At 49.1% G+C, this 15,316-nt stretch overlaps 1 protein-coding gene across 1 annotated transcript in view; it reads right to left on the bottom strand.

Annotated features, from left to right (window-relative positions):
* The window catches only part of LOC119579927 (inverted formin-2-like), a 14,083-nt gene extending 13,981 nt beyond the window's left edge, over positions 1-102 (bottom strand). The window contains exon 1 of the mRNA XM_037927771.1: positions 79-102. Within this exon, the coding sequence (XP_037783699.1) occupies positions 79-102 (24 nt within the window). The remainder of the gene's footprint in view (positions 1-78) is intronic.
* Positions 103-15,316: the final 15,214 nt, after the last annotated feature.

Here is a 15,316-nt window from a genome sequence, read left to right as displayed (position 1 = left end):
TCCTTCCCCTCCCACCCCCCCCCTCCTCTCTGACCCTCCCTCCCTCCCTCTCTCAATGTCCCAGTTTTCCCTCCCAACTCTAAGCGACCTCGGCTTAATCATGGCATTCCACTCCTTAGACGGAATAACAAAACACTCCTCAAGCACTCTTCTCGATTACGAAACCGTTCCCCGTCGCTGAATCGCCGCGGGGTCACGTCTCCCCCGCCCCCCCCAACCAAACTCTTTCTCAGCTGATCCGACGCCGAAACATATGGATCGTCGGAAAGGGCAGAATGAATGACTTCGTGAGGAGCAATAATGACGACGATGGCGACTAAAGATAATGACGACGATGGTGAACATGGGAAATATTAGGATGATGATGATGATGAGCATGGCGAGAATGAACTGACGATGATGGTGACTGATGATGAGGAAGATGAAAATAGGGAGAGTGATGATGCTTATGTTATACATTTTGATTAATAATTATATTTATAAGGTTTTCGCATGAATAGATACTGGACCTCCGAGTAGGTGGCTCGCTTACTAAAATCAACTATCAGTGTATGTTGATATACATATGGAATCTTCTTCTTGATAAAGATGATAAAGATGACGATAAACAGGATAAGAATGATATTGACGAAGGTGATTAAGGGCAATAACAACACAAGGCAATTAATGATAACGAAAACAATTACATCATAATACCGAGGAGCGAATTCCACGAATAACTAAAACTACACAACGACTAACGCTGACCACACACACGTACCTTTTACAAGAGGAGTATCCCTGTAGTCACCATTCCGACCCCAACGCGTCTGTCACCTGTAAAATAATAACGCCACGATTACATAATGAAACGGGAAACCAGCGCGCTGTTGTACACCCTACTACTTCTAACATATGAAACTTGGGACTTTATTACCGCGTTGCCTCTGCTGGACGCGCGGCATTTTTAACTTTTATCACATATGTACGTGAGCTCGAATTATCTGCTCGGACACGCAATGCGCAGGTGCTCCTCCGGCTGTTAGTCGCTGCTTCAACTGCATTTTCTTTCTGTTGTATTTTCTTTGCCTTCTCTCTCTCTCTCTCTCTCTCTCTCTCTCTCTCTCTCTCTCTCTCTCTCTCTCTCTCTCTCTCTCTCTCTCTCTCTCTCTCTACGTTTTTCTATTTGCGCTTCCTCTCCATTTTCTTTTACTTATAATTTCCTGTTCTAATTATCTCCATGCTGCTTTCTTCCTTCTCGTCCAATCCACCCGGGCAGAGAGGAGCTTACCTAAAGAGAGAGCGGGAAGAGGTGGAAGGGAGGGGGAGAGGGAAAGAGTGAGATAGAGATAGATAGATAGACAGATAGATAGAGAGAGAGAGAACGAAAAAGCGAGCGAGATATAGAGAGAGAGAGAGAGAGAGAGAGAGAGAGAGAGAGAGAGAGAGAGAGGAGAGAGAGAGAGAGAGAGAGAGAGAGAGAGAGAGAGAGAGAGAGGAAAGAGAGAGAGAGAGAGAGAGAGAGAGAGAGAGAGAGAGAGGAGAGAGAGAGAGAGAGAGAGAGAGAGAGGAGAGAGAGAGAGAGAGAGAGGGAGGAGAGAGAGAGAGAGAGAGAGAGAGAGAGAGAGAGAGAGAGAGAGAGAGAGAGAGGACAGGCCAGACGGAGAGAGAGAAATACACGTCACGTGATGGAGAGTCGCCCGCCCAGGGTCTCGCAGTCCGAGTGGCTCCATTATGAAAAATTGAAGACAGCAACCGAGAAGAAAATCTATCGGTCCCCAACGGTACGCGGTTCGGAATACAAATAACTGTCCTACGCAGGGGGTGGAAGGGGGAGGGGGGAGGGGGAAGAGGGGCACAGGGAGGGGATGGAGAGGCTAGAGGGGGAGGAGGGAGAGAGGAGCGTAGAGAGGGGGAGCGAAGAGGCCGAGGAAGCGATGAACAAGGGGGTGGGAAGAAGGGGGAGGGGTGCAGCAAGAAGCTAATATCCACGAGTCCTTCCTTCTCTTGGGGTTAATTCACTCTTCCCCATTTGAACGGCTATTTGCATCAATTCAGGTGGATCCATGTGCGTGTTCCCTTTCCTTGCTTCTGCTCTCCTCTTTCCATTCCCAACCCGCTTCGTCTCCTCTGCCTCCTTCCCTCCCCACCCTCAGTAACTACGTAAAAATAAACACACATTATATGCAAATGCCGACGTTATAATTCCCGGCCGCACAGCTCTTCCAGGCAGCGCCGACCGTCAGTTGTACATACACACGCACTCACACAACATACGCGCACATACACAACACACATAAACACACTTATTCACTCTATACCTCTGTCTCTGTTCTCTCTCTCTCTCTCTCTCTCTCTCTCTCTCTCTCTCTCTCTCTCTCTCTCTCTCTCTCTCTCCACTTTCCCTCCCGCTCTTTCACTTCCCCCCCCTCTCTCTCGCTCTTTTCCTTCCCTTTCTCTCTCTCTCTTACCCTTCCCCTCTCCCTCTCTCTCTCTGACCCTTCTCCCCTACTCTCTCTCACCCTTCCCTCTCTCTCCTCCCTTCCCTCCCTCTCCCCATCTTGCAGCAAAAGCGACGCCGCTTACAAAGGTCCCTCTAAAACACCATACAGGGACATAAAGGCAAATGACTTGATGATCTATTATCATGCTCAATTACGGCCGCTGAGGAGAATGATTTGGATACTATTTCCAAATACGAGCCCAGTAATGATCTTCATAAACATGTAATTACACTTTATCATCCGATATGACCTACGGAATTACAGGCACGCACGCACACGCTCATTCGCAAACACGCCCATAAAACTGAATGTACACAAGGTTTAAATACAAACATATATACAGACACAAACACACGCTCACATACATACACACATACTCACGTACCTACACGCATATACATACACACAGCCATAAACCCAAGACACTAGACACAGTTCTCGCGGATCCCAGACTCTCGGCAGGCCTGCGTGTCGCCCATAACCCGGGCTATAAAGACGACAATACAGTGCCGAGGCCGTTTTTCATTAATCTCAGCCCGGATTATTGGCTCCGCATCCACCTCCGGCACGGGTCTACTGTCCCTCATCGCGCGACGACAATATATAAAAGTTGTTTAATTAAAACTTGACGAACTCCCAAACTTCCCTCGTCTATCTACCGTGGACGCAATTTTACACCGCAAATTTCGAGAGATATTTTTTTTCAAGGTTACATTCCCATCACTCATGATAATCTTATTAAGATAGATAGATAAAGAGATGAGGGGGTGGGAGAGGTACTCAGGAGGGGAAAGGGAGAGGGAGGAGAAGGGGAGAGAAAGTAAAGAGGGAGGGAGGGAGGGAGAGGGGGAGAGAGAGGGGGGAGAGAAGGGAGAGGGAGAGGGAGAGGGAGAGGGAGAGAGAGAGAGGAGAAGAGAAGAGAAGAGAAGAGAAGAGAAGAGAAGAGAAGAGAAGAGAAGAGAAGAGAAGAGAAGAGAAGAGAGAGTTCAAATTCAAATTGAAACACTTTATTCCATAAATCACAATGGTGTGTGTGTGTGTGTGTGTGTGTGTGTGTGTGTGTGTGTGTGTGTGTGTGTGTGTGTGTGTGTGTGTGTGTGGGAGAGAGAGAGAGAGAGAGAGAGAGAGAGAGAGAGAGAGAGAGAGAGAGAGAGAGAGAGCGAGAGAGAGAGAGAGAGAGAGAAGGGGGGCGAGGGATTCACAGAACAAGTCAGAACCAAGTCCTTAGAGACGATAACAGAGAACGACTCAAAGTAGCCTGCACGACGACCTCCTTGACCCTCTCCACCCCGCCGCCTGTGGACCCCGTGGACCACGCCAGAGGGACCTGTTTCCCGCGACCCCCTTCCGGCCCCGCGAGGAGCGAGGGCACAAAGGCGACACTCGGGCTGCTTCCGGCGGCGTCGCTGAGCGGGTTCCTCCTCCTCGGGCCGACTGACGCTCGGCGCACTCGACGGGGAATGAAGATAAAGCCAAGGAATAGTGGGAGGAGCTCCTACCTGTGCTACGAGGTTCTGCGTCCTGCTGATTAAATCCACTTTATGCTGATCATATTATAATAATCAAATATCAAAATTATTGATCGTCACTATGACTATCGTTATCATTACCTGTTTTCCTAGTCTTTGAGGATACAAGAGTTCTCTCTACTTCACACAGCTACAAGGAAAGCTTAAATAAAATCATTAAAGTAAATCTTACGCTCTCTCCTTCCACGCACATGGAGTACTTCGCTGACTCGTGGTCGAGAACGTCGCCGGAACGAATGGCAAAGCATTAGTATTTAATGCAACATTTCCCGCGCACCTTCGGGCAACTGCTGCACAAAGAGCCCAGAACGACTATCAACGAGGCGCGAAGCCATCCTGACGAGAAGCTGTATCTCCACTGGGAGGCGAACAAAACACACACAGACACATTCTTTCCCCCTCCTCTCCCTCTCTCAATCCTCCTCCTTGTTACCTCTCACTTTATCTCGGTGTCTCACCTGTATGCCAGTCTAGGAAGCGAAGAAGTTTGGGCGACGCGGAGATAGCGAAATTATATTAGTCTTTCCAGGTGGTCTGGACATATCACCTTTCAGGGAGCACAGGGGTGAACAAACCGAACCCGAATGCCTCACAGTCACTCACAAATTATCTAACAACGTCCTTATTCAGTACAACTGACTGCTTTATTAGTGTAAACATATTCCGGGCTACAGTGCTCTCAAGGAGGCAGTGGCAAACATCTCTGAATCGGGGATATCGCCCTCCGTCGAGTAGCGCCTCCACGCCGCGGTATGTAGGACCCTTATCGCGTCTCACCTTCCTGGGCGGAGGAAGCCTCGGGCATGGGCGGCAGCCCGCCACCAACGCCAACTTCCCTCGTCCTTGCTACGTAAAATTAATGCAATATGGACCCTCGCGTCTTCACACCAGCACCAAAGGACCCCGGTCTCCGGCCTGTTTGGACTCTGCCCTTCCTGTACCCTTGGTCCTCGTTATCCGAACGCCTCTCCTCCACCCACCTTTCCCGCCCGCCCCCTGCCCCCCCTCTCCCCGGGGTCGGTGGCCACTTAAGGGTACACGGCGGCATCTCTCCCGGGGCGAGCGCTGATAGCGCGAGATCGTCCTGTGGCGCGCTAAACTATTTTTCGTGTCGGCGTCTATATTCATCCCCGAGCGATGATACCGCGGGGGCGCTTCCTTGCAGATTCTGCAGTGGAAATGTACATCGGCTTGCCAACGCCTCCATTTGCCGGTCATGCATAATTCCGCGCATGTATGCCAGCCAATATGCGCTGGCTCGACGCCCGCCCAAGGTGGCAAGTGATATGCAAAGCGGATCATATAATCTGGCCGTATACAACTGTGTAAACCAGAACGTACCCTCCGCCCCTCACCCCCCTCCCAGGCGCGCCGGGGGAGGGCGTCGACAGCTGGAACCTTCCTGCACTGTGCCCTACCTGCAGGCTGTGCGCGAGGAGACACCTGCCATCCTTCCTCCCCTCCTGCCCTCCTTTCCCTGCTCCATCTTCCTTTCTCCCACTCCCTCACCCAGTTTCTTCTGCACACCTTTTTGTATGTATACGAGAGGATCACCAAGGGTTAAATATATAAAAAACAATTACATGAAAAATAAGCTTAAAATTTAATCGAGGAATTAAAATCGTCATAAAGGAGCGACGAAAAGAGGGAGAAAAAGGAGGGCAAAGATATTCCCGTCGTTCCAAAATGGCACTCCATGTTGATAACGAGAGTACGAAATGGACACCGAAGGGGAGGGGACGGGAGGGGAGAGAGAGAGAGAGAGAGAGAGAGAGAGAGAGAGATGGCGGAAGAGAAGAGGGGAGGAGAAGAAATAGGAAGAGAGGGGATGAGAAGAGTGAAGGGAATAGAAAAGAGAAGAGGAGAGGAGAGGAAGAGAGAGACAAAGAGAGATGAAGGGAGAGGAGAGGACAGAAGAGGAGTAGACGGGAGAGGAGAGAAGAGAGGCGAGGAGAAAGAAAGGATGGAGAGCGTCTAAGAGTCTCCATACATGGCGATGCGAAGGGGAAAAATGGTCCGGATAATTGAAGGCAAGAGGATAATCTAATGGCGGCGGAGACTACTTATCAACTCCTCATGTTACGCAACCCTATCGCGGCGCGGAGGATGCTCCCGCTAATCTTTTTTCTGCGTTTTTTTTTCTTTTCTTTTTTTTTTTTTTGCTTAAAAAACATATAACAATAGCAACAAGATATAAAAAAAAAATAAAAAATAAAACAAATGCACTAACACCAACGCCATTAGCACCACAGCGAAAGAAACAGTAAACTCCACCTGAAAGTTTAACAATTAAACTTAGCAAACCAAGCGACACCATTGGCCACGTTGCAGACGTATTCACCATCGCACTTCCTTTATTCTTCTCCTTATTCTGAATTTTACCTCTACTTCTAAAGCTTGTATACACCTCATCTACATAATCCTCCATCACTTTATCATCATTACTATTATTATCATCGTGGTCTATATCATCATCACACCATCTTTATTTTAATTTATCATTACATCATTTTCATTATTATCATCCTTTCCGTCCTCCTGTTCTCACTCACCCCCCTTCTTCCCCTTCTTCCTCGATCTTCCCGCAGCCTGCAAGCCGCTCTCCCCCGTCAGAGCAAAGGCGAGTGAGGGATACGATGCGCGGAACGCCCTCCGACCACCTCTTGCCTGCCATCTGAACTGCGACTGCTCTTTTAAATTGCCGTCTCTTTTTGCTCCTTAACTTCAATTGTTATTCTCCCATTCTTTCTTTCTCTCTCCCTATCTGATTCTCTAGTCAGGCAGGTGAGGAGGACGAAGGGGGGCGGAAATGGCAGAGACAGAGAGAAAAAGAAATCAGCGTGGTGTAAAAAAAAGAGAGAAATTAGAAGATATATATTTTAAAAATGCGAGAAACAGGCAGTCAAAGCAGTTAAATGCATAGCCAGTGCCACTCTTACACACACACACACACACACACACACACACACACACACACACACACACACACACACACACACACACACACACACACACCCAGGATGAAGTCGGACACCCTGGCAGAGCTGAAGCCTCCAGACACACGAGACGCTTCTTATTTACGGTACAAACAGAGCAGTTAATACGCGGAACTAACAGCGGGATATGCCGGCAGTGAGGAAACGTGTAGATAGAATTGAGGGAGACGAAGAGGGAGAGAGAGGGAGGAAGGGAGGGAGGAGGAAGGGAGAGGGAGGGAGAAGGTAAGGAGAGGGAGGTAGAGGGATGAGAATGGGGGAGGAGGAAGGGAGAAGGAGGGGAGAGAGAGGGGGGAGGAAGGAAGAAGAAAAGAGGGAAGAAGAGAGGAGGAGGGAGGAGGAAAGGAGAGGGAAAGGAAGACGGAGAGAGGGAGGGAGAGAAAGAGAGAGAGAGCGAGAGTGAGTCCAAGGGTATCAGCTTATGCACGTTAGAGGGGCGAAGTGGACGCTGAAGACCGGAAATGAAGAAATGAAAGCAGAGTGTGAGTAGGAGGAGGGAGGATAAGGACGAGGAGGAGGAGGAGGAAAAGGAGGAGGAAAAGGAGACAGAGGAGAAAGAGGAGGGTTGTGACTGCTGACTCTTCATATCACAGACTTCAAGGAATAATCCGAAGGGAGGTTTGAGAGGGACGCAGAGACAGGGGAATGCGGGAAAAGGAGACGATTGTCAGAGAATATTCAGCGGAGGATGACACTGCGTGCCACGAGACCACTGAATGACCATGCACCCCCGCCATTCCCGCCCGTATACACACCCAGATAAAGAGGGAAGGGAAGTAAATGGCACTCTGCGCAAGGTGACACCGGGAGAGGGGCGTCAAGTGGCACTTGATACCAAGTAACACCACGAGAACCGGGGAGTCAAGTGGAGTTGCGTTGCGTCCAGTGCCGAACCAATGACAGACGAGTGGTCCTCAGCGCGGGGCTAAAAATAGGCACATGCCGTTAATCATGAGCCAATTAGGACCTCATGGAACTCGGAGAAACGACAAACGCGCAGCAGCAAGCACACCAAAACCGCGACGCCCAGCAAGGACCCAGAATAGACACGCGGCGTCCAGAGGGACGGAAGCGGAAACCCTGCACTTGGCAAGGAACAAACACTCCGTCCAGACTCGGGACAAGAATAAAACCCCGCACTCAGCACAAAGCCACGGACTAACGCGCAGGGGCCTCGACTGACACTTTTTATATCTCTCGTACCTTCTCTTCTGTTTCGAGGAACATCTATCATTAACTTATCCCTTTTCCTTACTAAACACGCCTACAAGTTCAAAAACCCCGCCATCCTTTGATCTTCAACGTTACCCTCTGCCTCAAAAGACATGGCATTAAACATCATTAAATAACACTTACATAACACGCTCAACTCCTTCAGCCTGAACAATATGCTTACGCCAAATATACCATTTCATCCCCGGCCAAGAACACGCAGCGACGATCGACATCTATACTGCAAACCTACATTAGGGAACAACACCACTGCCGGGCAGGAAATAAACGAACAAATAACAAAGAAAACCCAATAGCTAGGATGACAGCGGCTACTCGCTTTTTGGGGCAACTCGGGGATCCTACATGGACTCTGGAATCCCCCCTCCCCCCTTCCTTTCCCTTTTTGTGGGGGGCGGGGAGAGGGAGGGGGAGGGGAGAGGGAGGGGGAGGGACGAGGGAGAGGATGGGAGAGTGGAGACGGTTTATAGAAGCAGCGGAGAAGGAGGAGGAGGAATGGATACAAAAGACCACCTCATTGAAAACATAAGCTTCAAAGAGCTACAAAACCTGCTGAGGTAAGGCTCAAGCAGGATAGGGAGGGGGGTGAGAGAGGGAGGGAAGGAGCGAAGGAGAGAGTGAAGGAGGGGGGGAAGAAGGGAAAGGGAGAGGGAGGGAGAGAAGGAGAGAGAGAGAGGGAGGGGGAGAGGGAGGGAAAGCGTGGGAGAGAGGGAGGGAAGAAGCGAGGGAGAGAGGGAGGGAAGAAGCGAGGGAGAGAGGGAGGGAAGAAGCAAGGGAGAGAGGGAGAAAAGGAGCGAGGGAGCGAGAAAGAGGGGGAGGGAGGGAAGGAGGGGAGGAGAGGGAGAAGCGGATGGAGAAAAGGAGATTTGAGGAAATGGAAGCCAGCTGATTAAAGCAGAAAATGGCCACGGACGGTTTCATCAGATCATATTTGCCGGTCCCTTGGAGAGGCCAATCTATAATCGCTATACACGGACTCGCAATTCTTTCTCTTATTCCTCTTCGTCTGATATTATTTCCCGAGCCGGATATTACACAGCCATACAATATATCACAGCCAAGATTAAAGACTCCATACTGCTCTTCCTTTCCCGATTCCCTAAGCAACCGAGTGCATTAAATTGCAGGCAGACTCCGGGTTGTACAAGTTTCGTGTATTTCATTCTTTATCACTGTATTTCGTCCTTCACGATGTTATCATTATTATAATCACTCAAGTTCTCATTATCATTAGTTGGAGTAGTTGCAATCTTCTTGCTGGTCTGTTCCCTCTTCTCTCTTTTCTTCTTTCTGTTATTATCATTAACATCATCATTATCTTTATTAGTCTACTTCTATTATTCGTTCATCCTCCGAAGAGGCTTGTAATCTTTCTATCCAAACTTCGAAAAAAAAGTCCTTCGCTCTTTCTGGTCCTATTCGCAAAAATAACTACAGAAAAGAAGAGAAAAGAAAGGAAAAGAAAGGAAAAGAAAGGAAAAAAGTCTGATGGGCGGCATCCCCGTCTCGTGCGGGTCTGACGACGAGCGAAACAAGAGCAATTAAGAAAAGTTTGTTTGCGAAAATACTTATCATGCGCCGAGTCAGTCTAATGAGGCGGTGTGTGTTGCAGGCGAGTTCGGGCGGCGCTAAATGAGAAACGGAGGCGGGGCGGGGGGCACACGGAAGGAGCTGGGGGAGGGGGAGGGGGAGATGGACGGGCGAGGGGAAAAGGAGGGGGAAGGGAAGGAGAAAGAGAGAGAGAGAGAGGGAGGGAGAGAGAAACAGAGGATGGGAAGAGAAAGAACGAGAGAATAAGAGGAATAACCGAGAGAGAGAGAGAGAGAGAGAGAGAGAGAGAGAGAGAGAGAGAGAGAGAGAGAGAGACAAGGGTACCAGGCGTGCGCGCAAAAACAGAAAGCGAGGCAGCAGATACCTCACGCGAAGATCAAAATGACTGCAATGAAACCGCGATCGCCATTCCCCTACCAGTCACCACAATCACCGCCCTCATCACCATCCCCCAAATCTCGTTAAACCCGGCGAGGAGCAGCAGCGAATCGCACGCCGAGATAAGGCGAGCCCCTCGGATGCTCATTAACAACTCATCAAGGCTCCGAGAAGCTTACCTGACGGGAGTTATTACCTGTGTGACGGCAATGTGCAACCGCCGTTAAGCACCTGCCCGACGCCGCCGCCGCACCACCTGTCCCGCCGCGCTCGGCTCCCGCCCGCCAAAACGCTTCTATTATTTTTCATTTTCACGTTAGTTTTTATCTTGTTTATCTCTTTTTTACCTAAGACGAGTGGTTCCGCGAGACCACGCGGGAGGAAGGATCGAAAGGGTTGGATGGAATGGAGAAGGATTCTGTAATGACAGTAATAATGGGAGAGAAAAAAACAAACAAACAGACAAGGGAAAAGAAGAAAGGGATGACAGGTAGATAGATTGATAGCAAGAGATAAGGGAAGTGGAGAAGGAGGTAAACCGAAGGAGAGAGGGAGAGGGAGAGGGAAAGGGATATATATAGATAAATTAATAGATAAACAGTTTGAGATAGAGAGAGAGAGAGAGAGAGGGGGGGGAAGGAAGGGGGAAGGGAGAAGGGGAGGGAGAAGGAGAGGGATAGGGAGAGAGGGACAGATAATCTATATTGATGGATCACTGACTGAGAGAAAAACTGACAGAAAAAAATAGATAGATAGAGAGAGGGTGGGAGATAGACAGAGGGAGAGTGGGAGAGAAAGAACAAGAACAAGAACGAGGACAAGAAAGAGAGAGCGAGGAAGGGGGAATAGGGAGAAAAAGGGTGAGGAGGAGAGAGGGGTGGGGCGGGGGAGGGGGAGGGGGTGAGAGGGAGGGAGGGAGAGAGGGGGGGAGGGAGAAAAGAGAGAGAGGGGGACAGAAAGAAAGAGAGGGGGAGAGAAATAGAGAAAGGAAGAAAAAAAAGAGAAAATGATTGGGAGAAAGGGAGAGAGAAAAAGAGAAAGAAAAAGACAGAAAGAAAGAGGAAGAGAGAGAGAGAGGAGAGAGGAGACAGGAGAGAGAGAGTGAGTGAGAGAGAGAAAAAGAGAAAAGGAAGGGGAGAGGGAGAGGAAGAGAGAAAAGGAGGGAAAGGGAGGGAGAAAGGAGAGGAAAAGAGAGAAAGAGAGGAAGAGAGAGAGAGAGAGAGAGAGAGAGAGAGAGAGAGAGTCATGGTGTACCGCATGGAGAGGTGAACGCCCTCCTCGCGCACTCCATCCGGACCCCCTCCCCAGCTCCCCCCACCCAGTCCTCCCCCTCCCTTCCCAACCCCTGCCAGTGCATGTCTGTCTCTCTCCTACGTCAAGATGAAAGGGAAAGTTAAATAATCAGTACTACATTCCAGTCCAGTCAGTGCATGCAAGCTCAATGTTTCAAACATTTCATGCAATAAACAAATAGCGCCACGTTGCATAGCACAGGCGCGTGGAGTGGGGAGGGGAGGGGAGGGGGGAAGAGGAGTGGGGAGGAGTAGAGAGGGGAGGACGGGGAAGGGAGGGGAGGAATAGGGAGAGGGTGGGGAGGAGGGGAGTCCAAAAGGAGGTTTTATGCGTGTCGTTTTAAAAGGGACGCGCAGGAAGCAGGAGGAGGCTCATCTGGGAGCTAGAAGACCGAAAGCTGTTTTATACAGCGAGTGGAGGGACTCTTTGTTCACGAAAGGCGCGTGGAAATAAACCGGCGATAAAAACTGGGCGAATGCATGAGAATAAAAGGGAAAAATAAAAGCGAAGAGAGATCAATAAACAGACACGATTAGAATGAGGACGATATATAGGACGACCGACAAAGCAGCACCGTACGAGCTCCAAAGAAAATAGAAAAAAAAATGCTCTCGATAAATACGACGACCAGCAAACAAACCCACAAACAAACATACAAACGAAAAAAAACACTAAATCAACGGAAAACAAACAGAAGCGACCGACCGTAGAAAGAGAGTAACGGTAAACATCACCGTAAAGTCACTCTACTTGTTTAGAGAAGCAAAAGAGTCGACATGAGGCTGCAAGAGGAGGACAAGGGAGGGGAGAGGGGGCGATGAGGGAGGAGAGTGGGGGCGATGAGGGAGGAGAGTGGGGGCGATGAGGGAGGGGAGAGGGGGAGATGAGGGAGGGGAGAGGAGGCGAAGAGGGAGGGGAGAGGGGAGAGGGGGCGATGAGGGAGCAGAGATATGGAGTGAAGGTGGGAGGTGGAAGCGGGTTAGAAATAGAGGGAGGAATTGGGAGAGGGAGAGAGGGAAGGAGGCAAAGCGAGAGCAAGAGGGAGGGAGGGAGAGAGGGAAGGAGGCAAAGCGAGAAGAGGGAGGGAGGGAGGGAGGGAGGGAGGGGAAGGAGACAAAGCGAGAGGAAAAGGGAGAGCGGTAAGGAAGGAGGGGAAGAGTGAGAAGGGAAGAGAAAAAGAGAATGAGAGAGAGAGAGATATATATATAGCAACAGAAAAAAATCGCAAAACAAAAATAAATAAAGTATAACGTGTAAAAAGTCAACAGCAGCCATAATGAAAGACGTCGGGATGACCAGGAAGCGGCGAAAGATATAAGAGATAAGGACGTAGAACATGATAATTAAAAGGCCTCGCGTTGTAATTTTGCACGGGAGAGAGGGGCACGGCAAGGCGATAACAGCAACAGGAGATAAGGCGGAGATCACGAAGGAGAGAAAAAACGTTTATTATATATATATATATATATATATATATATATATATATATATATATATATATATATATATGTGTGTGTGTGTGTGTGTGTGTGTGTGTGTGTGTGTGTGTGTGTGTGTGTGTGTGTGTGTGTGTGTGTGTGTGTGTGTGTGTGTGTACATATATGTACATATATGTATCTAGATATACACATATATGTATATATATGTATATATATACACACAGTGTACTACATATGACGAAATCTAGATACGCGATGGAATGTTACATGGGAAGTGTTAGTGCATGGGGGGGGGGAATAGGGTGCTGAAGTGAAAGTCGACATGGAAAAAAATGGAGGAAAAAATGAGGAGAGAGAAAAGGAGGGAGGGGAGGTAAAGGGCACCACAAGAGCCAAAACCATACTTGAATAAAAAAGAGAAAGAGGAGGTGGAAATGGACCGAGAAAAAAATGAGGGAAAAAGGCTATAAAATAAAACAGCCACAAACAAGATTAATACGTAAAGAATACGGCCGAAGCACAGGGGGATAATGAAATAAACAAAGACGGGAAGGCAAAGAAATGACAAAAAACGGAGAGGGAAAGGGAGAGGGAGAGGGAGAGGGAGAGGGAGAGAGATTGAGGTGTAATTTATAAAAGCAAAAAAAGATATATAAACAAGGTCAGGGAATAGACAGGAGACGAAGAGAGGAGGGGGAGGGGGGCAGGTAGAACAAAATAAAATAACAACCATCAAAGGAGACGCCATGACCCTTCTACTAACTAGGCCACAGGAGGAAATACACGGACCTGCCACCGGTAATAATCACTCCCTCTGCTATATATACACACAAAAAGGAATAAAAGAAATCACGTACGGAACACCTCCCACGAGACAAAAGCTAACAAGCTACAATTTTGATAATGAAACCTCGAAATTGGGGTTAAGTGGCAATAAATTACTGTCGTCTTTAACGGTGCGGTAAGGGCCTTCGCCTCCTACTTACTCTTCTCCTCTTTCGCTCCTTCCATCCTCCATCCCTTCATTCACTTCTCACTTCTTTTATTCTGCCTGTCTGTCTCTCTCCCTCTCACTTTTCCTCCCTGACCCTCCTCTTTTTCTTCCTCCCCCAACCCCTCTCCTCACTTTTACCCTTAACCCTTCTCCCTCTTTCTCTTATCTCCTTCTCCCTATCTTCCTATTTCCCTCTCTTTCTATTATCCTCTCTCCCTCCCTTTCTCTTTCTCTTTCCTTCTCTCGTTCCTTTTCCCTTCACGCCTCGTCTTCCTCGGCCATCTCCTCTCCTTAATCTCCCTTCTCCTTCACCCACCCCTAAGTAAAATATCAACACTCGTTAACCTCCGACCCTGAAACAAATCACCTTTAACTTCAGCAACAAGAAACCCGTTTCTGACAACAATTTCGCTGATAAAATATTTTCTCCGCGACGAGGCAAAGTTACCATTTTCCTCATTCCCGTGAGAAGTATATCATGACCTGTACTATGCACTTCACGTCCCAAGAGGGTGGGGTGGGGTACGACAGAGGGGGAGGGGGGAGGGAGGGAGGAGAGAGGAGGGAAGGGAGAAGCAAGGGGGCAGGGCATGAGGAGGAGGAAGTAGGGGGGGGGTGGAGGGGGAGGAGCAGGAAAAGAAGAAGGAGGAGGAGGAGGAGGAAGAGGAGGAGGAGGAGGAGGAATAGGAGGTAGAGGTGGAAGAGGTGGGATAAGGGGAGGAGGGGAGAGGGAGAAAGAAGGAGTGAGTGAATGAGGGAGGAGAAGGGGGCAAGTGGAGCAGGATAAGGAGAGTGAGGAGGGAGGGAGGAGACCAGAATCCAAAAGAGCTTATAATAAGGAGGCACTCGGGAGTATATATATATATATATACAATATATATATATATAATATATATATATATATATATATATATATATATATATATATATATATATATACACACACACCAAGTTATAATCCGAACGCCGACCGATAAATATGGGAGGAGGGGGATTAAGGCCAGCACGAGAGCTACTGCAGCAGGGGTGTTAATTGAGTAATCTGTCCCATAACCTAATGATCGGCCGAAGAGCTCCGCCGCGGGGAATTACCTCGGCGCCGAGTTCAACGTATGGCCAGCTCGGCGAAGGCAAGGGGCAGTGGTCTCGAAGGGAGGGTAGGGAAGAGGGGGAGGGAGGGGGAGGGAGGGGGAGGAAGGGGGGGAGGGGGAGGGGGAGGGACGAGGAGGAGAGAGGAGGGAGGAGGAGGAGGGAGGAGGGGGGAAGGAGATGGAGGAGGGAAGAGGGAGGAGGGAGAAGGAAGAGGGAGGAGGGAGAGGGAAGAGGGGAGAAAGAAGAGGGAGATTGAATAGGGGGAAGGAAAAGAGAAAGTGGAGTAGGAGAGAGCAGAGGGGAGATGGGAGAGGGAAGATGGAAGAAG

Source organism: Penaeus monodon, chromosome 13 (genome assembly GCF_015228065.2).
Source record: "Penaeus monodon isolate SGIC_2016 chromosome 13, NSTDA_Pmon_1, whole genome shotgun sequence".
Classification (NCBI taxonomy): Eukaryota; Metazoa; Arthropoda; class Malacostraca; order Decapoda; family Penaeidae; genus Penaeus; species Penaeus monodon.
Note: the sequence above shows the minus strand (reverse complement) of the source record. Positions and strands in the feature narration are given on the sequence as shown.